The 26,347-nt window shown below is 41.8% G+C and overlaps 1 protein-coding gene across 1 annotated transcript; it reads left to right on the top strand.

The window, feature by feature from the left end:
- Window positions 1-282: 282 nt before the first annotated feature.
- LOC131745361 (zinc finger protein 211-like) lies at window positions 283-24,403 on the top strand. The gene is made up of 6 exons (XM_067019669.1): window positions 283-315; window positions 2,809-2,935; window positions 4,503-4,573; window positions 18,965-19,091; window positions 21,278-21,373; window positions 22,443-24,403. Exons 1-5 carry the CDS (start codon window positions 283-285, stop codon window positions 21,358-21,360), a joined length of 441 nt encoding a protein of 146 aa, XP_066875770.1. The 3' UTR covers window positions 21,361-21,373; window positions 22,443-24,403.
- The last annotated feature ends 1,944 nt before the right edge of the window (window positions 24,404-26,347 follow it).

A 26,347-nucleotide genomic window follows, 5' to 3' on the forward strand; every position in this document is an offset into this window, starting at 1 on the left:
AGAACCATGGAGGCTTGTGAACAAAGGAGGCCCATGGTCTGAGTTAGGGTTTTTAAAGTTTCCCCCAAACTGGAAAAGGGGTGATGAGGACAGTGAGTCACAGGAAGTTTGAGTCCTTCGCCAAAGTCACACAGCTGGTAAGAGGCATTACTGAAAACCAGGGTACAGTAAGCCCAAGGTCACTTGGTTCCAGGGCTAGGCAAGGGTACAAGGGAGGCCTGAGCCCATGGAGCCCTTCCATGGTGGCTTGCTTCTCACAGCTTCCCTCTTCCCACAGGTTCCATGGCCACACAAGTGCTTAAGGACCCTACACAGGTGAGTGGGCTCTCACCAGTCCCAACCTCCTCACACACACATATTCTCTGGGATTGTGATGCTCTAGAACTCAGACTGCCACTCTCCTAGCCCTTTGGCCTGGGGACTCTTGAGAAATGCCAAACCCTAGGCCAAAGTTTATATGAAATAATTCCTATGTCTGGCAACCATGGGAATGAGGTGTGGTAGTTTATCCCAGGCACAGGTAGCAGCATGTCCAAGTGCTTGAAGGTGAGGCTGAGCTGGGAGTGTTCAGTGTTTCTCCTTCCTTTGTGGCAGTCAGGAGAGGAAGAGTCAGGCCTGGAATGGTAGCCTGAGAAGTTGGATGTTTTCCTGGAGAGATGGGAGCAATGGGATGAGAACAAGGAGGTTATGTGACTCAGGTCTTAGCAGGCTCTCTCTGGCTGCAGAGTGGAGAAGAGATTTGAGGGAGTGAGGGAGGAAGCAGGAAGACTAGGGATGAGGCTACTGCAATAGTCCAGGTGAGTATTGGTGGTGACTGGACAGTGTGGTGGCCGTGGAAGTGGGAAAAGTGTTTGGATTCTGGATCTGTTTTTGTGTATGGCTGACTGGATTTTCTAATGTTGAGGGTGAGAGAGAAAAAGGTAGGAGTCAAGGATTACCCTGAGGTTTTGGAAGGAAGAAAGGAAGGTTGGCAATAATTTTCAATGGGACTGTTTGGGGTTTGGGTTTTTTTTAGCCATGTTAAGAATCTGAGATGTTTCAGAGAATACTGCGTGAAGGCATCAAGTTGGCAGCTGGACATAAATGTCTGAAACTCCAGGAGGGGGAAGGGTAAGCTGGGACAAAGTTAGAGAGTGGCATGGACTTACATATACTACCAAATGTAAAATAGATAGCTAGTGGGAAGCAGCCACATAGTGCAGGGAGATCAGCTCGGTGCTTTGTGACCACCTAGAGGGGTGGGATAGGGAGGGTGGGAGGGAGACGCAAGAGGGAGGGGATATGGGGATATATATATATGTATAACTGATTCACTTCGTTATACAGCAGAAACTAACAGACCATTGTAAAGCAATTATACTCCAATAAAGATGTTAAAAAAAAAAAAAGAATCCACCTGCCAATGCAGGGGACACGGGTTTGAGCCCTGGTCCGGGAAGATCCCACATGCTGCGGAGTACCTAAGCCCATGCACCACAACTACTGAGCCTGCGCTCTAGAGCCGTTGCTCTGCAACAAAGAGAAGCCACCACAATGAGAAGCCTGCGCACTGCATCGAAGAGTAGCCCCAGCTCACTGCAACTCGAAAAAGCCTTCACACAGCAACGAAGACCCAACACAGCCAAAAATTAATTTAAAAAAGAGAAGGTGGAGCTGTGGATCACACTTTGGAGGAGGAATATTCAGGTTATGGGGGTAATGCTATTAGCAGTCCAGGAAAGGGAAGGTGGCGCCCCAGGACTGGGTCTCTTGTTAGAGCACCTGGTTAGGGGTGGTATGCGTCACAAGCACAGTTGAGGGAGAGAACCGGCCATGAAAGGGGATTTGAGAAGAGGATGGTCTGGCAGGTGGTCAAGACTTCCAAGGGTAGAGTAGACACTGAGACGGATGCAGAGGCCTAGGTATAATAGAGGAAACATGAGGCTGAGGCTGATTCCTATTCACATATCTATGGACTTACCAGGATTTTTGGTGACACTGGAGTGTTTCAGTCATGCTGGTGGATTAGCTCAGGGGAAAATGTGGTTGTCTGATAGAGTCACTAAGCTGGGGAAGGGGAGCCCTGAGATTGGTCTCTGAATGAATGTTAGGTTGAGAAAGGAGGGTTGTGACTAATAAGGGGACAGCAAGTGCAATACAGAAGTGGATACGACCAGTGGGATCTGAAGTCTGCATATGGTTCTGAATGGCTGGGGGTGACACAAGCAATAAACCAGGAAGTGAGGCTTTCATAGCAGGATTCAAGGCTGCCCTGGCAGCAGGAGCCATTGAGGGTCTGGAGTAGTACTGAATCCTGTTTGCATTTGCATTATCTTGATGCCATGAGGGAAGTAACACATGGGAAGCCAGGGAGAGATTTATGGTCTCCCCACATGCGTGGGGCAGGGAGGTGTTGGTGGTGGCTGTGGGGTCTGGAGATACGGGAGAGGCACAGTTTAAAGAACGATGTGCGTGTGGAGAAGAAGTATGAATTGATATCACCAGGATCCTGGTACTGGGGACTGAGAAGGTGGACCCAAGTTTGGGCCCAAGTGGTGCTTGGGAGGCAGCATCTGGGAGAATTCCTGCATGGCAGGTCCAGATCTTAATGGCATCCATGTGCCCACCTGCCTAATGTTGCCAAGGGCCAGACACAGTAATTAACGGGGCCATGAGGAGAGAGTAGGCACAAATGGCACCAGGGTCCGATACCTCATCTGAGTTGTGGAGCTGGGGAGAAGTGTGAATGTGGGCTGGATATGTGGGGGTATGGATTGGGGTCCTTGAGAGAGAGGCTGTTCATGGTTTCCTCTCTCCTCATCATGGCAGGGCAGTATAACCTTTGAGGACGTGACAGTTTACTTCTCCTGGGAGGAATGGGCTCTCCTTGATGAGGCTCAGAAACTCCTATACTGCGATGTGATGCTGGAGAACTTTGCACTTATGGCCTCTGTAGGTAAGACCCTCATACCTGCCCCAATACCTTTTCCTTTTCCCCAGGAACAGATTAGTCTTTCTCACATCAGCACCACGGGCACTGCTTTCTTCCCCAGTTCCCCGGGTAGGTGCTCTGGTTGCTAGGGCTGAGTTGTTTATACTGTCCTGTCCTTTTCCCACTTAGCCCCAAAACCTGCTGCCCCAAAGCCTTGCAGGGAAGGAGTCAGGAGTCTTGAAGTTAGCCTTTGGGACCTCACCTTGCTTTCTCTTTCTCTGGCCAGGTGACGCCTCTGCCCTAGGGTCTACTCCCTTCCCCTACCTGATGTATCCTTAAAGCTGCCTATGCTAGTAATCGCAGTCACTGACATGGTCGCTACTTTTGTGGCCCATGGGCTATTCTTTTTTTAAAAATATTTATTTAATTTATTTATTTGGTTGCACTGGGTCTTGTTGCAGTAGGTGAGCTCTTTAGTTGTGGTCTGCGGGCTTCTTAGTTGCGGCTCTCTGGCTCCTTAGTTGTAGCATGCAAACTCGTAGTTGCGGCATGTATGTGGGATCTAGTTCCCTGACCAGGGATCGAACCCGGGCCCCCTGCAGTGGGAGCATGGAGTCTTAACCACTGCTCCACCAAGGAAGTCCCCCACGAGCTATTCTTGCAAGATCCTCCTCTGAGGGTTTTTTGGTAATATTGAGTTTTCTTTCCTATGAGTTGCTCTGGCCAGTGCTGGCCACTCACCTGTCCAGTCTTCTCCTTAGAACTTGCGTCATCCAGGTACTATGTTCACCTGGGGATAGGGGAAGAGCTATGGGTGCTTCTCAGGGTGGGGAAGAGCTATGGGTGCTTCTCAGGGTGGGCATGATTCCAGCTCCACAAAATGGGCTCAGAGGGTCCCTGGCCCTATTGAGTAGCAGGTAAGAGGATGTGACATCAGGGCTGTGTTCACTTCATACCATAACTCCATTCTGTTTCCATTACTATTTTGGTGCCAGTGGCCACACCTCATTTCTACCTTTCCTTCTTCATTCTTGACACTTTGCCAGCTTGTCATTTCTACACTGACTCTCAGCCCAGGGTGAATCCTCAGTTCTCACAGTGGATTCCACATCTCACCCATTCTTCTCCACTGCTCCATCTCAGTGTTCTCCACCATTACAACACACGTATTATGTCGTGAGATGTGCACATATCTTTAAGTAGTCTTTGAACAAGAGCTACTCTGATGCAATTGTGTTTTCTTGGGCCCATATACATCCTTCTGCACAGCACTCCTGTGTCATCAGCAGGCGAGTGCTGAAAACCATTCAGAGTGAGTTGTAGACCTGGCTCTCCTCTTTGTGCTGCACCCCATCCTTTCTCCTTCACTTGGTACTTTGCTGTATCCTTCATTTCCCCCATGCTGTGACCGTTAGAGGACCATTACTGCACAGGAGCTACTTCTCAACCTGACTCCAATTCCCTCCTCCTGACAATAATCCTATGGACTCACGTACACTCATTCATTAGTGTATCAGATGCACATTTGTGATTGGGGTTGCCCCTTCCCACCAGAGCCAACTGCACTTCACCTGTATTTCTTTGATTTCAGGTTATTGGCATGGAGTGGAAGATGAGGAGGCACCTTCTGAGCAGAGTGTTTCTGTAGAAGGAATGTCACAGGTCAGGACTCCCAAAGCAGGTCCCTTTCCCCAGAAAGTCCACCCCTGTGAGACATGTGTCTCTGTCTTGAAAGACATTTTGCACTTGGCTGAGGAAAGGGGCACACATCCTAGACAAAAACCATACACTTATGGATCATGTGGGAAACAATTCTTTCAGTGTAAACCTTCACCAGAAGCAGCACTGTAGAGAAAAACTTTCAGAAGGGATGTGGCAGGGCCTCGTTTGTGAAGAGCTACACATTCCATGTGCCAAGGAATTCCTTCCCCTGTAACAAAGTTGGGAAGTACTTCCTGGTCAGTTTGGGCCTCTTGTAGCACCAGACCACTTGCAACAGAAGAAGCCACACAGCAGCACTGAGTGTGGGGTAGCTCTTCACAGTAGGAAAAATGACTAGAAGTGTGACAAATGTAGGAAAGCCTTCAACCACAAACACACACCTGTTTAGCACCAGAGAGTCCACAATGGAAAAAGGACTTATGCTTTCCACAAATGTGGGAAAGTCTTCAGCTTGCAAATACAGACCTGTTCTCACCAGTGAATTCACTGGAGAAAGGTCTTATTAATACAATGAATATGGGAAATCCTTTAGCCAAAGCTCCAGGCTTATTGAACACCAGAGATTTCACACTGGAGAAAGACCTTCTGAATGCAATGAGTATGGGAGAGTCTCTAGGAAATCTTCAGCCTCATTAAATATTGGATAGTTCACATTAGAGGAAGGCCTTATGAATGTAAAGAAATTGGGGAATTCTTTAGCCACAGCACCCACCTTATACAGCACTGGAGATTGCACATTAGAAAAAGGCCACATGAAATAGAGCAAATGTGGAGAAGCTTTCAGTTCAAGATCTGGTCTGATTTATCACTGAAAGCTTGTCTGAAGAGAAAACTTTAGGCCTAAGGTCTGTCCTTGTTCAGCATGAGAAAATCCACGGTGGAGAAAGGTTTTACAAGTGCTGTGAATGTGGGAAAGCCTTCAGTCAAAGGTCTTCTCTGATTCAGCACCAAGTATTCAATCAGATAGGCTTTATGAGTACAGTGAATTAAGAAAATCTTCATCTAAAGGTCTAAACTCGTTCAGTACCAGAAAAGTCCACACTACAGCGAGACCTTGTGAGTACAGTGAATGTAGGAAAGCCTTCAGCTGATAGTTTGACCTCATTGGGCAGCAGGAAATTCACAGAGAGGAGTCACCATACACATACAGGGAATATGCAATCTCCTTGTTCAATATAATGACACTGGAGGAGAACCTTTGTGAGGAAGACATCCGCCTGATGTTGAACCTTTTATAAATGAACATCCACAGTGAGGAGATTCTTCATAAGTTCCAAGTTTGTGGCAAGCTTTCAGGAGCTGTCTTGCACTTGCTAGTCTGTTCAGGTCCCTTGCCAGATATGTCACTGCAAGTTTCTGTTGTAGAAGCCATCTCACCTTTACACCTGGCAGGTCCCCACAGTGGCCAATTTCAAGATTCCAACATGATGTCACTGAACATGGAATGAGAAGAGAGGCACAGTAGCTCGTCATTATATTTTTTTCCACCATACTGCTAGAGTTACCATAAATAAACCCAAGAACACAGGTAACAGTAAAATGACTAGGAAGGACAAGTTTTGAGTATTTAGTACCTTTGGTTTTTTAACAGCTTTATTGGGTATGATTCAGTTAAACTGCACATAGAGTGTACAGTTTGATGTTTTTGATATATACTTACACTCCTGAAACCAAAATATTTCCTTCTGCTCTTTTTAATCCATTCTCTTTTTTTTTTGCTGTACGCGGGTTGTGGCCTCACTGTTGTGGCCTCTCCCATTGCAGAGCACAGGCTCTGGATGCGCAGGCTCAGTGGCCATGGCTCACGGGCCCAGCCGCTCTGCGGCATGTGGGATCTTCCCAGACCGGGACACGAACCCGTGTCCCCTGCATCAGCAGGCAGACTCTCAACCACTGTGCCACCAGGGAAGCCCAATCCATTCTTATTAAGATAAAATTATTACTACAAGGATATAATCTTTTTGCAATAGGTACTATATATATATATATATATATATATATATATATATACATATATATATATATATATATATATATATAAACTGGACAGGACTGTTATGACGCTTCATGAACGATTTGCCAGTCTTCCATTATTTATCATTGCATGGCCATTCTTGATTCATCTATCCCCATGCTTATTACTGAGTTATTTATAATCATACACATCATGTCATTTAGTTCATAACCTCTTCATGATGTGTTTCCAAAATGTAAGGGCTTTATCACACAAAATAAAAATACTTTAAAATCTTATCAGATATGTTATCAGTACTCAGTTTTCTCAATTGTTTCCAAAATATGTTTTTTAAGGTGATTCATTGTGATTAGCATCCGAAATGTATCCATATGACTTTTAATAGGTATGTTTCATAAGTCTGCTAACCAATAGCTGCCAGTTACCTCCTTTTATTCTTACTTATTTGTTGAAGTTGCTGGGTCACTTGTGCATTAGAATAGATCTCATTCTAGATTTGGTTTCTTGCACCTTTCTGATTTAGTGTACTTACCCTTCTCCCATCTTTCCTGTAAACTAAATATTGAAGAGATGGATAATTGGGGTGGGTCTGCTCCTGGCAGACAGGCATGTAATGGTAACACTTGGAGATACACAAATATGACAGATGTGTGATGGTGACACACCTGGAAATGTGGTGTGACAGTATGTTTTGCTAGCACACTGAAGCACAGTCTAGAAACACAAATATTTCAGGTACTAAATGTACCAGGTGTGTAATGATACTGCAGCACAATCTAGAGTCATATGCATATATTTGGGGATTGTGTGTGATGGGTTTGTGATATACCTAAATACAACCTTGGAATCTTCCCACAAACCCTTGGGACACTGTGTGACAAGTGTTGGGATGTTAACACTCTTCAACACAACCAGGACCCAGACACATATACCACATCCATAGAGAAAAGATGTGTGACAGACATGAGACACATTCAACTGACATGCAAAACACACAAATGATCTGTGGGACAGGATGGAGGTACTGACACACCACAGCAAGTATGGTGACACAAATACTGTTTGGAGACTTGTGAGACAGGCATGTGATGGGGTGCCCCAATGCCTGGTGTATAGGCCACATGCTGCCATCACACAGTTTTCATGGATTGAGTGTGATGAGACAGGAACCCCTTGGCTTGGAGAGAACAAAACTCCCTCCATCATAATGCACTGATGGGGCTCAGAACAGGGAGCCAGGGTGCACATCTCGGCACAACCTAGAGACTAGCCCATATTTGATGATTGAATGTGAGCACAATGGGACACATGGTGGGGAGAGAATAGCTTGAACCAGGTAGCAGAAGCCTTTGCTTTGAAATGCCCGCTGGGAAGGCCTGGAAGTAGCAATCTGACCAGGGCAGTAGGGCAGGGACTTTACAGGTCTTACAGGAAGAGTCAGCCTGCATTCAGCCAGTTTGGGAATCATTGGTCAAAGGTGGTTCTAGGAGAGGTAGGGAATGTTCTTGCGGATTAGCCGTCATTGTTGGGCATTTTGCATTTTACCCAGAGGGGTAGGTATGAGCAGTCAGGGCTAAGGTCACATGCAAGAAGGTACATGGAGGTACCCACACATACAAGGGCCACATTGAAAATTCTCAATCCTTCAGGGTCTCTCCCAAAATCCACAATGTTAACAGTGATAATGAAGTGACAGCTGAATATTGAGACATGGGGTGGGGGGTACCCTGAACTGGCATTTGAGGGATGACCAACAGGACCTTGGAGATGAATCATTGCATGTGGCAATGAGAGAAAGGGGTGCATCTGGGTGACACCAGTGGCCCTGTTAAGGATGCCCTGGAGGTGGTGACCCCATCCATGGAAACAGCTTTCAAGTGAGGGTAGAAAGTTTTCAGAAAGGGCCCCTCATAAAAGAGGGGCTAGGGAGTCCAAGGTAGAGATGTTGAAATGTGGTTAGTTAATGGTCTGAAGCTCAGCAGATACTCTCTGCAGGAGAGGAATCTGGGAGTCCCAGCCTAAATGGGGGCATGAACAGGTCTTGGGGAAGAGAGGTAAAGGTATTTACAGCTCAGGAGCTGTAATAATGATATAAAATGTTTAATTAAAAGCAGAGAAGGCAGGAAAAGAGGGAAATATTAAGAAAAGAATAAGTAGAAAACAGTTATAAACATGTTATTAATCCAACTATATCAATAATTACTTTAAATGTGAATGACCTAAATATACTAACTGTAGAGATGGAAACTTCAGAGTGGATTTTTTTAAAAAAGAACCAACTGTATATTATCTACAAGAAACCCACTTTAAATATAAAGACACTGACAGGGTAAAAGTTAAGGGATAGAGAAAGCTACACCACATTATCACTAATCAAAAGAAAGTAGGAGTAGCTATATTAATATCAGACTTCAAGACAAGGGAGTTTTTCAGGGAGGTATTACATAATGATAAAGAAGTCAGTTCTCTAAGATATAACAACCCTTAACGTGGATGTTCCTAACAACAGAGCTTCATAATATGTGAGGTAAAGAACACTTAAACTCAACAGTAAGAAAACAAACAACCCAGTTGAAAAGTGGGCAAAAGATCTGAACAAATACCTTACCAAAGAAGATATAGATAGGGCAAACAAGCATATAAAAAGATGTACATCAGATGTCATTAGGGAATTGTAAATTAAGAAATTAATGATATACCCACACACATCTATTAGACTGAATAAATTTTTAAAAACCTGATAATACCTAATTCTGGCAAGTATGTAGTGCAACAGGAACTCTCGTTCATTGCTACTGGGAATGCAAAATGGTATAGCTATTGTTATGGATCCCCTCCCCCAGCAAATCATGTATTAAAGCCCTAACCCCCAGTGTGACTGAATTGGGAGACAGGGTCTTTAAGGAGCTAATTAAAGTTAAATGAGTACAGAAGGGTAGGGCACTAATCTAATAGGACTGGTGTCTATATTAAAAGAGAAAGAGATACCAGATCTGTCTCCCTCCCTCTCTATGTGCACACACAGAGGGAGGCCATGTGAGCACAGAACAAGAAGGCAGCCATCTGCAAGCCAGGGAGAGAGCTCTTATAGAAACTGAATTTTCTGACATCTTGATCTTGGAATTCTAGCCCCCAGGGGTGTGAGAAAATAAATTTTTGTTGTTTAAGCCACCCAGTCTGTGGTATTTTGTTATGGTAGCCCGAGCCGACTAATGCAGCCACTTTGCAAGACAGTTTGGCAATTTCTTAAAAAGTTAAAGATAGTCTTGTCATATGATCCAGCAGTCATGCTGCTATGTATTTACTCTATTGAGTTGAAAACTTATGTCCACACAAAAACTTGCACATGAATCCAGCTTTATTCATAAATTCCCCAAAACCAAAAGCAAGTAAGATGTCATTCTATATATGACTGGACTAAAACAACAACAGCAATAACACACACACACAAAATAAAACAAACAGAACAAAACTGTGGTACATACATACAATGGAATTCAGTGATGTTTTAAAATTCATGTTGCAAATGACAGGATTCCATTCTTTTTTATGGCTGAGTACTTTTTTATGGCTGAGTAGTATTCCATTGTGTATATATACATATTCTTTACCCATTTATCCATCGATTGACATTTAGGTTGTTTCTGTATCTTGGCTATTGTACATAGTGCTGCAGTGAACATATAGGTGAATATATCTTTTCAAATTAGTATTTTTGTGTTTTTTGGATAAGTACCCAGGAGTGGAATAGCTGGGTCATATGGTAGCTCTATTTTTAAGAGGAATCTCCATACTGTTTTCCATGGTGGCTGCACCAATTTACAGTCCCAACAGTGTACTAGTGTTCCCTTTTCTCCACACCCTCTCCAACATTTGTTATTTCCTATCTTTTCAATAATAACCATTTTAACAGTGTGAGGTGATGTCTCATTGTGGGGTTTTTTTTTCATTTTGTTTGCCCTACATATACCTTTTTCATTGTGGTTTTGATTTGCATTTTCCATAATTAGTGACATTGAACATCTTTTCATGTGCGTGCATTGGCCATCTCTATGTCTTTTTAAGAAAAATATTCAGATCCTCTGCCTATTTTTAAAATTGGATTGTTTGGTTTTTTGTTGTTGACTTGTATGAGTTCTTTACATATTTTTTATATTAACCCCTTATCACTCATATGTGGACTCTAAAAACAAACAAACAAGTGAAATAAAACTCATAGATGCAGCGATCATATTAGTCATTAGCAGAGGGGAATGGGGATGGGGAATGGGCAAAAATAAAGGGGGTCAACTGTATGGTAATGGATGGTAGACTTGTGGTGGTGATCACTTTGCAGTTTGTACAGATACTGAATTATAATGCTGTACACCAGAAACTTATTTTTTAAGCAAAGAATCACCTGGAGGGCTTGTTAACACAGAGATTGCTGGGCTCCATTGCCAGAGTCTCTGCTTCAGTAGTCTCTGCTTCACACTTTGAGCATGACTTCTGTAGACCAACTATTTGCATAGATTATTTTCTGCACAGGTGGCAGTGCTAAGTGGATATTGTCTTCTTTGTTTCTATTTCATTTATTCTTACTCTGATCTTTATGATTTATTTCCTTCTACTAACTTTGGGTTTTGTTTGTTCTTCTTTCTTTAGTTCCTTTAAGTGTAAGTTTAGGTTGTTTATGTGAGATGTTTGCTGTTTCTTGAGGTAGGATTGTTTTGCTATAAACTTGCCTCTTAGAACTGCTTTTGCTGCATACCATAGGTTTTGGATCTTGTGTTTTCATTGTCATTTGTCTCTAGGTATTTTTTGATTTCCTCTTTGATTTCTTCAGTGATCTCTTGGTTATTTAGTAACGTATTGTTTAGCCTCCATGTGTTTGTGTTTTTTACATTTTTTTCCCTGTAATTGATTTCTAATCTCATAGCGTTGTGGTCAGAAAAGATGCTTGATATGATTTCAATTTTCTTAAATTTACTGAGGCTTGATTTGTGACCCAAGATGTGATCTATCCTGGAGAATGTTCCATGTGCACTTGAGAAGAAAGTGTAATCTGCTGTTTTTGGATGGAATGTCCTATAAATGTCATTTAAAGCTTGTGTTTCCTTATTAATTTTCTGTTTGGATGATCTGTCCATTGGTGTAAGTGAGGTGTTAAAGTCTCCTGTCGATTTCCTCTTTTATAGCTGTTAGCAGTTGCCTTATGTATTGAGGTGCTCCTATGTTGGGTGCATATATATTTATAATTGTAATATCTTCTTCTTGGATTGATCCCTTGATCATTATGTAGTGTCCTTCCTTGTCCCTTGTAACATTCTTTATTTTAAAGTCTATTTTATCTGATATGAGTATTGCTACTCCAGCTGTCTTTTGATGTCCATTTTCATGGAATATCTTTTTCCATCCCCTCACTTTCAGTCTGTATGTGTCCCTAGGTCTGAAGGGGGTCTCTTGTAGACAGCATATACATGGGTCTTGTTTTTGTATCCATTCAGCGAGCCTGTGTCTTTTGGTTGGAGCATTTAATTCATTCACGTTTAAGGTAATTATCAATATGTATGTTCCTATTACCATTTTCTTAATTGTTTTGGGGTTTTTTTTGTAGGTCCTTTTCTTCTCTTGTGTTTCCCACTTAGAGAAGTTCCTTTAGCATTTGTTGTAGAGCTGTTTCGGTGATGCTGAATTCTCTTAGCTTTTGCTTGTCTGTAAAGCTTTTGATTTCTCCATTGAATCTGAATGAGATCCTTGCTGGGTAGAGTAATCTTGGTTGTAGTTCTTCCCTTTCATCACTTTAAATATGTCATGCCACTCCCTTCTGGCTTGTAGAGTTTCTTCTGAGAAATCAGCTATTAACCTTGTGGGAGTTCCCTTGTATGTTATTTGTCATTTTTCCCTTTCTGCTTTCAATAATTTTTCTTTGTCTTTAATTTTTGCCAATTTGATTACTATGTGTCTCGGCATGTTTCTCCTTGGGTTTATCCTGTATGGGACTCTCTGCACTTTCTGGACTTGGGTGGCTATTTCCTTTCCTATGTTAGGGAAGTTCTTGACTATAATCTCTTCAAATATTTTCTCGGGTCCTCTCTCTCTCTCTTTTCCTTCTGGGACCCCTATAATGCAAATGTTGTTGCATTTAATGTTGTCCCAGAGGTCTCTTAGGCTGTCTTCATTTCTTTTCACTCTTTTTTCTTTACTCTGTCCCACAGCAGTGAATTCCACATTTTGTCTTCCAGGTCACTTATCTGTTCTTCTGCCTCAGTTATTCTGCTATTGATTCCTTCTAGTGTATTTTTTATTTCAGTTTTTGTACTTTTCATCTCTGTTTGTTCTTTAATTCTTCTAGGTCTTTGTTAAACATTTCTTGCATCTTCTCGATCTTTGCCTCCATTCTTTTTCCGAGGTCCTGGATCATCTTCACTATCATTGTTCTGAATTCTTTTTCTGGAAGGTTGCCTATCTCCACTTCATCTAGTTGCTTTTCTGGGGTTTTATCTTGTTCCTTCATCTGGTACATAGCCCTCTGCCTTTTCATCTTGTCTGTCTTTCTGTGAATGTGGTTTTTGTTCCACAGGCTGCAGGATTGTAGTTCTTCTTGCTTTTGCTCATGCTAAGTGGATATGATGCAGAAATACTGCAACACCAGGACAAAACAAAACAAAATTCAGCTTACTTTGCTGAAATTTCATTCTAATTAATATCTACTCTCTCTTGGGCTCTCTGAAAAAAATCTCTTGATGTTTATATTTGTAACCAGCACCAAAATGAGCCTGATGTAAGAATTTATTCCATTGCCCAACATCTCATTTGTGGTGACAAAAGATTTTTCTTCTTTATGAGATTGAAAGAGAGAGGGAGAGAGAGAGAGATTGGTCTTGTTTGGATGATGAACTGAACAAACCAACAATAAAATGCCATCTTTGACATAATCAGGAAATTTTAAGTACAAACTGAGTATTAGGAATCTTTTTACATTTTTTAGGTATGATATTGGCATGGTTATATTTTTTAAATGTTCTTATCTGTGGGAGATGTATACTGAAGTAATTATAGGATTTTCCTTAAACTGCTCCAACCAGGAAAAAAAAGAGGGGACAGATGAAACAAGAGTAGCAAAAATGAGGATAAATGTTGAAACAGTGATCTGTATGTGGGGACTCATTAAATTCTTTTTAATGTATATTCTTATATGCAAATTGCTAAGTGAAAGAAGCTAGTCTGGAAAGGCAACTGTATGATTCTAATTATATAACATTCGGTAAAGGTAAAACTATAGATACAGTAAGATTAATGGTTGCTAGGGGTTAGAGAGAAGGTTGGAGGGATGAATATATAAAACACAGGGGATTTTTATGGCTGTGAAATTATTCTCTGATACTGTTATATATTTGTCAAAACCCATAGAACTGTACAATACAAAAAGTGAACCTTAATGTGTGCAAATTAAAATAACAATTTAGGAGATTGAGAGATCCCAGAAAATAAAGCATACTGCACCCAGAGAATCTAATGTATGAAACATTAGATTCATGAATGTATGAAACAACCTCACCAAGGGAATGGGGAAAAGGTGCTGACCTAAGTAACTTTGGGAATGAATGGGATCTATAAGACTAAAGGCAAATTGAACTGCAAATATGCACCTTAGTTGATAAAGTTGTCCCTGCGGGAGTACAGGTTAACAATTCTGATAGTGCTATATATGTACCCTGGAATTGAACTATTAAGTAAATTGATGGTGGGTGGTAGGAGCCAGGTGTCTCACTGTTGGAGCAGGAATTTACAGATAAGTAAAGAAAGGAGACTAGAATGATCCATGTGGTAGTGGATTAGAGTGGAGACATCAGTAAGAACTCATGTTTAATTTTATATAGATACAGATGGTCTATACAGATACAGATTAGTGTGTATACATATTTCTTTGTTTTGTAGCTGAGAGGGCCTAAAAGAAATGACATCCCAAGTAACAGTGAGCAGACCTAGTGCTCAGATCTTGATTCTAATACAATTCTCTAATAAAATGAATCAAGGCTGCTTGGAGAAGTGGCTGAGTCTAAGACTGGGTCAATCTAGTAATGCCAGAAAGTAAGGAAGTCCTCCAAAAAAACACACAATTATGGGAGTATGTCAAAGAGACACAGGGAACCAACTGAAAGAGCTCCCATTAGCCAAAGGTGGAAAAATTTGAGTAATAGTATATATATATATGTGTGTGTGTATCTGTGTGTGTGTATATATATATATATATATATATATATATAATTATACCTCAAAGTACAACAGTATATGAATACATATTGATACAAATAGATTATTGAATAAGTTAATAAATGGGGAATAAAAGACAAATCTCCTGTGCTGAAGAATTCTAAAAAAGTTAGTAGATACTCCACACTAAGGGAGAGGGAGTATAACTGCCCACTCCTTAAGTATGGGCAGTGCATAGTGACTTACTTTCTAAGAGTACAGTATGGACAGTGGGGAACCCTGATGAACACTACTTCAGCCAAGTAATCAAAGTGAACATCAATAGGCAGCCATAAATCATGTTGATAGTATGTACCCTTCCTATGATGTAGTAAAAATGGCATTCTGCATCTGTGATCTTCCTCCCCCACAACGATAGGCCCATTAGAAAAGTCCCACAATCATGAAAAAAAACCAGTTAAGTTCCAGTAGAGGGGCATGCTACAATATACCTGACCAAAACTGTCAAGATCATCAAAAACAAGCAAAGTCTGAGAAACCGTCACAGCCACGAAGAGCCTGAGGAGGTATAACTAATGCAGTGTGGTATCTTGGATGGGGTTCTAGAATAGAAAAATGACATTAGATAAATACTAAGGTAGTCAGAATGAACTAGGGACTTTAGTTAATAATAATATATCAATACTGGTTCATTAATTGTAACAAATATACCATACTAATGTAAGATGTTAATAATAGGGGAAACTGGGGAGGGAAGTGGTAAATATGGGAATTCTCTATTATCTACTGACTTTTTCTGTAAATCTGATATAATTACTAGTAATTATATTCTAAGAAATATAATTACTAGTAATTACAAAAAAAGAAGAAAGAAACTTCCAAACTCCTACACACACACACACACACACACACACACACACACACACACACACTCAGTCCTTACATAAGCCGTTCACTCCAGTGTTTGCTTTTGCAACATTTTTTCTTTAATTCTCAGAACAACCTAGTGATGTGGTAACTATTACTATATCTATGGGGAAGTTGAGGCTCAAAGAAATGAAGTGCTTGAGGGTGGAATACTCCCAAACTCATTTTACGGGGCCATCATCACCCTGATACCAAAACCAGGCAAAGATATCACAAAAAAAGAAAATTACAGGCCAATATCACTGATGAACATAGACACAAAATACTAGCAAACCAAATCCAACAGCATATTAAAAGGATCATACACCATGATCAAATGGGATTTATCCCAGGGATGTAAGGATTCTTCAGTACATGCAAATCAATCAATGTGATACACCATATTAACAAATTGAAGGAGAAAAACCATATGATCATCTCAATAGATGCAGAAAAAGCTTTTGACAAAGTTCAACACCCATTTATGTTAAAAAAAAAAACTCTCCAGAAAGTGGGCATAGAGGGAACCTACCTTAACATAATAAAGGCCATGTATGACAAACCCACAGGAAACATTATTCTCAATAGTGAAAAACTGAAAGCATTTCCTCTAAGATCAGGAACAAGACAAGGGTGTCCACTCTCACCACTATTATTCAACATAGTTTTGGAAGTCCTTGCCATGGCAATCAGAGAAGAAAAAGAAATAAAAGAGTCCAAATTGGAAAAGAAGAAGTAAAACTGTCACTGTTTGCAGATGACATGACATTATACATAGAAAATTCTAAAGATGCCACAAGAAAACTACTAAAGCTAATCAATGAATTTAGTAAAGTCATAGGATACAAAATTAATACACAGAAATCTCTTGCATTCCCATACACTAACAACGAGAGATCAGAAAGAGAAATTAAGGAAACAATCCTATTTACCATTGCAACAAAAAGAATAAAATACCTAGGAATAAACCTACCTAAGGAGGCAAAAGACCTGTACACAGAAAACTATAAGATACTGATGAAAGAAATCAAAGATGACACAAACAGATGGAGAGATATACCATGTCCCTGGATTGGAAGAATCAATATTGTGAAAATGACTATACTACCCAAAGCAATCTACAGATTCAATGCAATCCCTATTAAATTACCAATGGCATTTTTCATAGAACTACAACAAAAATTTTTACAATTTGTATGGAAACACAAAAGACCCCAGATAGCCAAAGCAATCTTGAGAAAGGAAAATGGAGCTGGAGGAATCAGGTTCCCTGACTTCAGACTATACTACAAAACTACAGTAATCAAGACAGTATGATACTGGCATGAAAACAGAAATATAGATCAATGGAACAGGATAGAAAGCCCAGAGACAAAACCATGCACCTATGATCACCTAATCTATGACAAAGGAGGCAAAAATATACAATGGAGAAAAGACAGCCTCTTCAATAAATGGTGCTGGGAAAACTGGACAGCTACACGTAAAAGAATGAAATTAGAACACTTCCTAACACCATACACAAAAATAAACTCAAGATGGATTAAAGACCTAAATGTAAGGCCAGACACTATAAAACTCTTAGAGGAAAACATAGGCAGAACACTCTTTGACATAAATTGCAGCAAGATCTTTTTTGACCCACCTCCTAGACTAATGAAAATAAAAACAAAAATAAACAATTGGGGCCTAATTAAACTTAAAACTTTTACACAGCAAAGGAAACCATAAACAAGAGGAAAAGACAGCCCTCAGAATGGGAGAAAATATTTGCAAATGAAGCAACTGACAAAGGATTAATCTCCAGAATATACAAGCAGCTCATGCAGCTCAGTATCGAAAAAACAAACAACCCAATCAAAAAATGGGTGGAAGACCTAAATAGACATTTCTCCAAAGAAGACATACAGACGGCCAACAAACACATGAAAAGATGCTCAACATCACTAATTATTAGAGAGTCGCAAATCAAAACTGCCCTGAGGTATCACCTCATACCAATCAGAATGGCCATCATCAAAAAATCTACAAACAGGAAATGCTGGAGAGGGTGTGGAGAAAAGGGAACCCTCATGCACTGTTGGTGGGAATGTAAATTGATACAGCCACTATGAAAAACAATTTGGAGTTTCCTTAAAAAACTAAAAATAGAACTACCATATGACCAAGCAATGCCACTGCTGGGCATATACCCAGAGAAAACCATAATTCAAAAAGACACTTGCACCCCAGTGTTCATAGCAGCACTATTTACAATATCCAGGACATGGAAGCAACCTAAATGTCCATCAACAGAGGAATGGATACAGAATATGTGGTACATATATACAATGGAATATTACTCAGCCATAAAAAGGAACAAAATTGGGTCATTTGTAGAGATGTGGATGGACCTAGAGAGTGTCATACAGAGTGAAGTAAGTCAGAAAGAGGAAAACAAATATATATTAATGCATATATGTGGAATTTAGAAAAATGGTATAGATGATCTTATTTGCAAGGCAGAAATAGAGACACAGACATAAAGAACAAATGTATGGATACCAAGGGGGGAGGGAAGGTGGGAGGAGTTGGGAAATTGGGATTGACACGTATACACTATTGATACTATGTATAAAATAGATAACTAATGAGAACCTACTGTAGAGCACAGGCAACTCTACTTAATGCACTGTGGTGACCTAAATGGGAAGGAAATCCAAAAAGGAAGGGATATATATATATATATGTATAGCTGATTCATTTTGCTGTATAGTAGAAACTAACACAACATTGTAAAGCAACTATACTCCAATAAAAATTAATTTAAAATAATTTTTGTTAAGAGGGTTAAAAAAATGAAGTGCTTTCCCCAAGGTCATGTACCTGGTAAATTTTTGTTTCTAAAGGATGGACTGAAACCTAGGAATCTGGGTCCAGACCTGGGACTTTAGACACTTTAACAGGCCATATGAAGCCCTTGGCAAAGGGCACTTACTGTCTGCACCTTATAGTCCTATGGACTTGTCCTAACTTTGTGTCATTCTCCAATGGCTTCTTCCCCCCATTGATGGCATTTCTCTCTGGCACAACTGCGTTATGTCAAAGGCAGCATCAGCCTCCACACTGAACACAGCAAAGAGCTTGGCTCACTAGATGTGCTTGGTGATTAAGGCCTTGAGTCTCTCTGTATCTTTAGCAGTGACCAAGCAACAGACTCTAATCTCATATAGCAGTCCCAAAGTCAAGGTGGCTGTCTCCATTTGACTTTCCAGGTGTCGATGACCTTCAGGTACTTGGCCATGACCTTCACTTGGGAGGAGTGGGGGCAATTGGATCTGGCACAGAAGACCCTGTATCAGGAGGTAATGTTGGAGACCTGCAGTCTTCTGGTCTTACTGGGTAAGGATCACCTCCCTCCTGTGTGGGGAACCCACAGCCTCTTTCTTCATTTTACCCTCTCACTCCAGGCCTGACTGGTAGACAAGGCCCCTGGAGTCCACCCTCTCTCCCACCCATAACTCCTGCTGTGTTCCTGTCCCACCTCCTCTTTCCTGGTCTCCCTGTGTCCAGCCAAGCACCATGAAGGGCCAAAACACAGGAAGTAAAATCAAGAACTCAACGAAGCCCACCTTCACTCCAATACCTAATACAGGCTGGCCTTAGTCTGAGGCCCTTATTCCAGATTCTCACTGGAGTGAAACTGAATGGTCAAGCTTTGTTGGATTAGGGGTCCCCATAACCCAGTGCACAGGGGCTAGAGATGAAAGACCATTTTCCAAAACGTCCAGGGGTCAGGCAGGCCACCCAGCAACAGTGAAACTACACAATCTCGGTTTAAACGCTTATTTTTTTCCCAGATGCCTGCATGACATCCCGTGCTTCCTAAGGCCTGGGCCACAGTCCTGTGCTGGTACAGAAGATGATGTTCGAGGGTGTGCAGACAATATCAGCTGGCATGGATGGATACCTGAGAAAGCCGTTCCTTTTCCCCCTCTCTTTCCTGCCTTCTGATTCTTGTCAGGAGGGTCTTAGTTTAGTGAGAAATCATTGATGTCTCCCCTAACTTTGGCTAATTTTCCTTTTCAGCACAAGGAGCAGCCCCTGACTCATACTGCAGGGCAGCCTACATAAGCTTGCTGGAACTTATAACATTATTCTGTTTTCATTGTTATATTTTGATGATAACCTATTTGTGAAAAGGGAATCTAGTTTTACCATTTACAAGCGATACAAGATTCCCCTTCTGAAGAAATCAATTTAAGTAAACAAAATAATGGCTCCACTGTTTTTAAAAAAAGCAGTTTATAATAGTGGACACAGCTAATGCTCCCTGGTCACTCACACCCCATGGCAGGCCCTGTTCCTGACATGACTTGCTACTCCACTAATTCTCACAGTATCCTTTGCTCATTCTGAACCCAGTTCTCTCCCCTCCAGGAAGCTGCTGCCCAAAGACAACTATGACAGTTTTTAGCATGAGTTATTATTTGAATATGCTTGTTTATTTGAGGTATAACTGATACTCAGTAAAATGTACAGTCTTCAGTGTCTAGCTCAATTGTACATTTTTCTGTGTACCCACTCATATGACTTCCACCTGGATCAAGTTGTGGAGCGTTTTTTGCCCCAAAGCAGGTTTTCCCCAGTCTCTCAGTCAGTTCCCCACCAAAGACACCACTCTGCTGACCTCCACACCCAGAGATTGGATTGGCCCGTTCCTGAACATTATATGAATGGAATCATACAGTGTACACTGCTTTATGTTCGGAGTCTTTCACTCAACATCCTGTTTTGTGAGATTCATAGTACAAGGATTAATTTCTGTCCTGAGACTGTTGATGCAGATGTCTTCTGGTTTCTACCTTTGCCTCACTTTGCACCATCACAAATCATAGCTCCAGAATAGCAGAACACTCAACATTTCCCAAATGAAACAGAAAGAGGTCAGACAGTCAGGCATCAGTTGACTTATACTTTTCAGTCCTCCCTGGGTACCTGAATCACTTGGGGAGCCTTTTTTTTTTAACAGCTTTATTTATTTTTTATTTTAATTTTTAAATTTTTTTAACATCTTTATTGGAGTATGATTGCTTCACCATGGTGTGTTAGTTTCTGCTTTATAACAGAGTGAATCAGAGTGACTTGGAGAGCTTTTAAGGCATCTTGTCCAGTCTTCTTCTCCAGAGATTTCATTCCATTTGGCTCATGGTCAAAACCGGGCATTCCCAAGTGCTTCTGATGCCCAGGGAGGTTGGAACACTGAAAATAGCTTCCAAGATGAGGGTGTCACCTTCCTGGGGTCTCATGGCTGTGTATAAAGGGAAGGGTACCCTTGAATTTGATACTGTGGGATGGAGATCAGGGGGAATGGGTGTTAGGTAGACAGCCATCACTACCCTCTACAGACCTTTGGTCCAAGGATGGTGTTTGTGCTCTTGGTTTCCTGGTCACTCACAGGTCAGCATTTTCTTTGTAGGTGTGGGAGCAGCCTCATTCCAAGATCCCACCTTTGAATATCATACTGAATAAGAGAGGTTCATTTGTGCCTTTACTCAAACACTGCTGTCCTGTTTTTCCATGAGCAGAGTATCCTATTCCAAAACCAGAACTGATCCACCTGCTGGAGAATGAGCAAAATCTATGCATGCTGAAGAGAGGCCTCTCCTAAAGTTCCTGTCCAGGTGGGTGACCAATAGCCAGCAGGTGGTGGGTCACTGCACCCTGCAGGCCAGTAGGGGACCACTGGGAAGCTGTGGGATCTCAGGGATCTGAGATCTCAGGGATCTCTAGGTCTTGATTTCCATCTCTGTAAACTGGGCAGATCACCTCTCCAGGCTGTAGATTAAAGGACACAGTCTGTACGCATATGTATGCTTGATATATGAACATGTTTAATAAAGGGCAGCTATTTTTGTAATTACTATCACAATTTTCCTCCTTTGTACTATCCTTTCCCCACCCCCATCTCCCTCACCAGAGAATGCTGCTGACCTAGGGATTTTCTGAATAAAAGCACATGTACTACAGTTTCCCAATGACATCTCAGCTGGCTTTAGGCCTTAACGTACCTTGGTTGTGACCCTGATGACCTTCAACATAAGATCTTGGCCCCTCTCCAGCCAAACATAGGACATCCTTACCCAACCTCTGGCTTCTTTTCCACTGGTGGTGGCTGAGGATGCCATGGAGTTAGTCATACTTTGAATGAAAATTTAAATTCACTGAAAATTAAATCCCTCATACAGGGTACTTTGGGCCACTAAAGATCACTGACTGCTAATTTGAACATTTCTCTCATATTCACTTAATGTAACAGTTGATGTATTTGGCTTTAAATATATTCTTTTATTTTGTAGATTTCTTGGCCTCACTGTTCTTTAGGTGGTCATTTTTTATAAAGTTTCCATTGATTACTTGTTTACAATCCAAATTTTCTTTCTTCTAGTTTGGAAGTGTATACCCTGATTCTTAGTATTGTTTAATCTAAACATTACAAACACTTATTTAACAAAATAGAACAAGGAGTTTCAAACACTTTACCTTCCTCCTCCACCATATTAAGAGACTTAGAACATTAACCAATTTGTCCCATCTGAATATATACATATTATTAAAAAATAAAATATTGGTTTTCAATTTAAATATATATACATGTTATTGAGGCTATACATGGTAATACTATCATTCTAACTTCATAATGGAGTATTATTCATGTTTTACACAGATAATGAGCACTTTTTAAATCCACAGATGCACCTCTCCTGGGATCCTCATTTCTTCTATCATCGCAGATCTTTCACCTGGGATCACTTTTCATCATCATTAAATAGAAAATCCTTAAAGAAGAATTTTGTTTTCTGCAGGTTAATTTTACATTAAGTTTCTCATTTATGAGGTGAAGTAGTTTATTTCATACTCTTGTTTCAGAAGCACTATTGGTTTGTTTAGAAAGCTATGATTTCTTCAGTTATTTCTTCAGCAGTTTGAATAGGTCCCTTCCACTGTGTCTCTGAACCACAACTATATGTTTGTAGTCTCCAGGTCTGAGGTTAGGTTAGGAACAGAAATTCTAACATTGATGGAGGCAGTGATTGAATGGGCTGTGGGGTTGTCACATAAAAAGGATGAGCGTGCTGAGGGTGTGAGAGAAATAATATAACAGGTATCTCGTGGCCAGACTGATTGATCCTGTAGAAACTGGCTAGGTACTCAGCAATCCCTTTTTCTCTTCCTGGACACCCAGCTTCCCTTACACTTAATTGGTGCTCGCTTGCAGATGGCAGGTTCAGGTGATGGGCTGATGAAGGCTTGATGAGGGCAGTCCCTGGTGTCTCTGAGTCACTGGTCATCAGGCTGTGCCATCTCCTGGTCAAACATATGTACCTGGGTGTGGCTGCTTTGAGAGCCAGAGGGGAGGCAGGAGCAAGGTGAAGTTCCTGAGAATTAGAGACCAACCGTGACTTGTCAACTGCTGTCACACTCTTGAAATCACATCACTTCCACTTCAGCTTTGGCCTGAGGGCAGTTAGACATGATGTTGTCAAGTGTTGAATCATATGGCCTTGTAAGAATTTGTCTGTTAGGCAATAGGCCTGCCTATAGTTACGAAACCCTTCTTTGTTATCTATTTTTAAGAATAAAAAATTTTAAAGGAGCCAAATGGTGCAAATTAGGTTTTAGTCATGTTGAGTCTGATGTTGCAGAGACCCCTGAGTGGAGGTTATGAATAGGCAGAACTAGACACACAATTATGGTGTGCTGGGGGCGCTTTCAGGTTGTAAGCATCCAAAACGTGGCATCTGGTGTATGGATGAGTATGGAATTGTGGGTTAGATTTAGGAAGTGGAATCTTCTGGTCATGGTGGCAACAAAAATGCAAGGAGAGAAAGGAGAGGGTGGGGTCCGAGGACCAGTTATCTTGCTCGGGCAAATGAGTGAGGCTGGTGGGCATCACAAGGACAGGAGAGGGAACACAGTGGCCATGAGGGGTGCCTGCAGGAAGATCAGGGTCTAGCAGGTGGCCAAACGTTCCAAGGGGGAATGGATTTTAGATGGATGCTGAGGTTTAGCAGGAATGGAAGTAAAATTACAATAAGGCCTGGCCTAATGCTTATTCACCCCTCTTATGGACATACCAGGCTTTTGACCTGGTGACCATTGGTAATGAAGGGACAGAATGTACAACGCAGATGAGAAAATGACCGAGGGCATCAGACATCTGTGTGTAGTTATGACTGAGATTGAAGCCAGGAACAGAGTCCAGTGGGAGGCCGTCAGAGCAGGATTGGGTGCCGCCCTTGCCAGTGGGTTAAGTCATGTCTCCCCTGAAAGATATGTGGAAGTGCTAACATGCAGCACCTCAGAATGTGACCTCACTTGTAATTAGTCTTTATAGAGGTAATTAAGCTAAAATGAGGTCATTAAACTGGGCCTGAATCCAATATGCCTGGTGTCCTCAGAAAAAGGGGAAAATGGACACAGAGACAGATACTCACAAAGGGAAGATGATGTGAAGACACATAGAAAATGGCCAGGTGACTGGAGCAGTACATCTACAAACCAAGGAACACCAGGGACTGCCAGCAAACACCAGAAGCTAGACAAGGCAAGGAAGCATTCTCCCCTAGAGCCGTTAGAGAGCATGGTGCTGCTGACACCTTTATTTCAGACTTCTAGCTTCCAGAACTGGAGATAATAAATTTCTGTTGTTCAGTGTGTGGTACTCTGTTACAGCAGCACTAGAAAACGAATACAGGGACTTCCTTGGTGGCGCAGTGGTTAAGAATCCACCTGCCAGTGCAGGGGACACGGGTTTGATCCCTGGTCCAGGAAGATCCCACCTGCCATGGAGCAACTAAGCCCATGCGACACAACTACTGAGCCTGCACTCTAGAGCCCACGAGCCACAACTACTGAAGCCCACGTGTCTAGAGCCTGTGCTCCGCAACAAGAGAAGCCGCCGCAATGAGAAGCCCACGGACCGCAGTGAAGACTTAGTTGCTCCACAGCATGTGGGATCTTCCCAGACCAGGGCTTGAACCCATGTCCCCTGCATTGGCAGGCAGATTCTTAACCACTGCGCCACCAGGGAAGTCCCTACTTGATATTCTTATATTGAACCACTCTTGCATTCCTGGGATAAATCCACTTGGTTGTGGCATATAATCCTTTATAAATTTTTAAATGATGTTGGATTTGGTTTTCTAATATTTTGTTGAAGATTTTTTTATCTATTGATATATTCATAAGGGATATTGGTCTGTCATTTCCTGCTAATATCACTTCTCAGTGTTCTCTTTGGTAAAAGAGGTACAATGGACATTAAGGTACAAACTTCAGGATGGACAGCATTGTAAACAGAAGCTGACATCATGCAGTCGCCTGCAGGATGGAATAGTCTCACCAGGTTCAAAGGTGGGGAACAGCATTCCTGATAAAGTAACTAGCATGTGCCAAACCCCCTGGGCTGAAAAGAGCTTAGTCTAGTGAAGAGAGCAAGTGAAAACAATGTGGTTGAAGGAAGAAAGTGGAAGGCAGTGAGATACAGGGCACAGGGGGCTGGAGCACAAGTCTTCGTAGGTCATGATGAGAAATTCGGATTTTATGTTAACTGCTCTGGGAGTCCATAGGAGGTTTTCAGTAGGATAGTGACATGATCTGTTTTTGAACTAATTATAGATTCAAAATATTCATAAAGATAGTAGAGAAGGCATGTTACCCTTCACTCAGTTTCTCCCTAATGGTTACTTCTTAGGTAATTATTAGAACATCAAAACCAGGAATTTAACCCTCATACAATATGTGTACATGTAATACTACATCGTTGCATCACATGCAGAATTGTGTAACCACCACTGCAATCAAGATACAGAACCATTCTATCTCCATGAAAATCTCTCCCATGATATCCCTTTATAGTGTCTCCTCCTCTCTCTCACTTGCACACATACTGTTTTGTGCCTGGGTCTTAATCTTTTTTTTTTTTTTTTTTTTTTGCGGTACGCGAGCCTCTCACTGTTGTGGCCTCTCCCGTTGCGGAGCACAGGCTCTGGACGCGCAGGCTCAGTGGCCATGGCTCACGGGCCCAGCCGCTCTGCAGCATGTGGGATCTTCCCGGACCGGGGCACGAACCCATGTCCCCTGCATCGGCAGGCAGATTCTCAACCACTGCGCCACTAGGGAAGCCCCTGGGTCTTAATCTTTAAAGGTGACTGAGTGACAACATGGAGAGCTCAATGCCACTGAAAGGAGCCTATAATGTCACTCAGTTCCCCTGGAAACAAGAGGAATGGCATGCCATGCAGGGCCACAGGAGATTTTGTTCAGAAAACAGAAGCAGGAGCAAGAGATAGGTTTAGGCCACAGACTATTGGGGTTTCCATGAGAAAGGCAAGACAGGGCAGGGTAAGCAATGTATATTCAGGAGGTATGGCTGCCCTTAAGAATTGGCTAGCCCTAGAAGGGGCAGCTCTGACTGGGGAGAGACTACCCCTCCCAGGGCTAGCCAATTCTTGAGGATAGCAAAGGACTCAGCCCAGAACATGCAAACTAACCAATCCAGAGCCATACTTCTTCTATCTGCCTGTGTGCCCCAGAAAGCAATATTCCTCTGCCTTAATCATTCCAGGGCCAGGTACCAGGCAACCAGCTACCAC

This window comes from Kogia breviceps, chromosome 18 (genome assembly GCF_026419965.1).
Source record: "Kogia breviceps isolate mKogBre1 chromosome 18, mKogBre1 haplotype 1, whole genome shotgun sequence".
Taxonomy (NCBI): Eukaryota; Metazoa; Chordata; class Mammalia; order Artiodactyla; family Physeteridae; genus Kogia; species Kogia breviceps.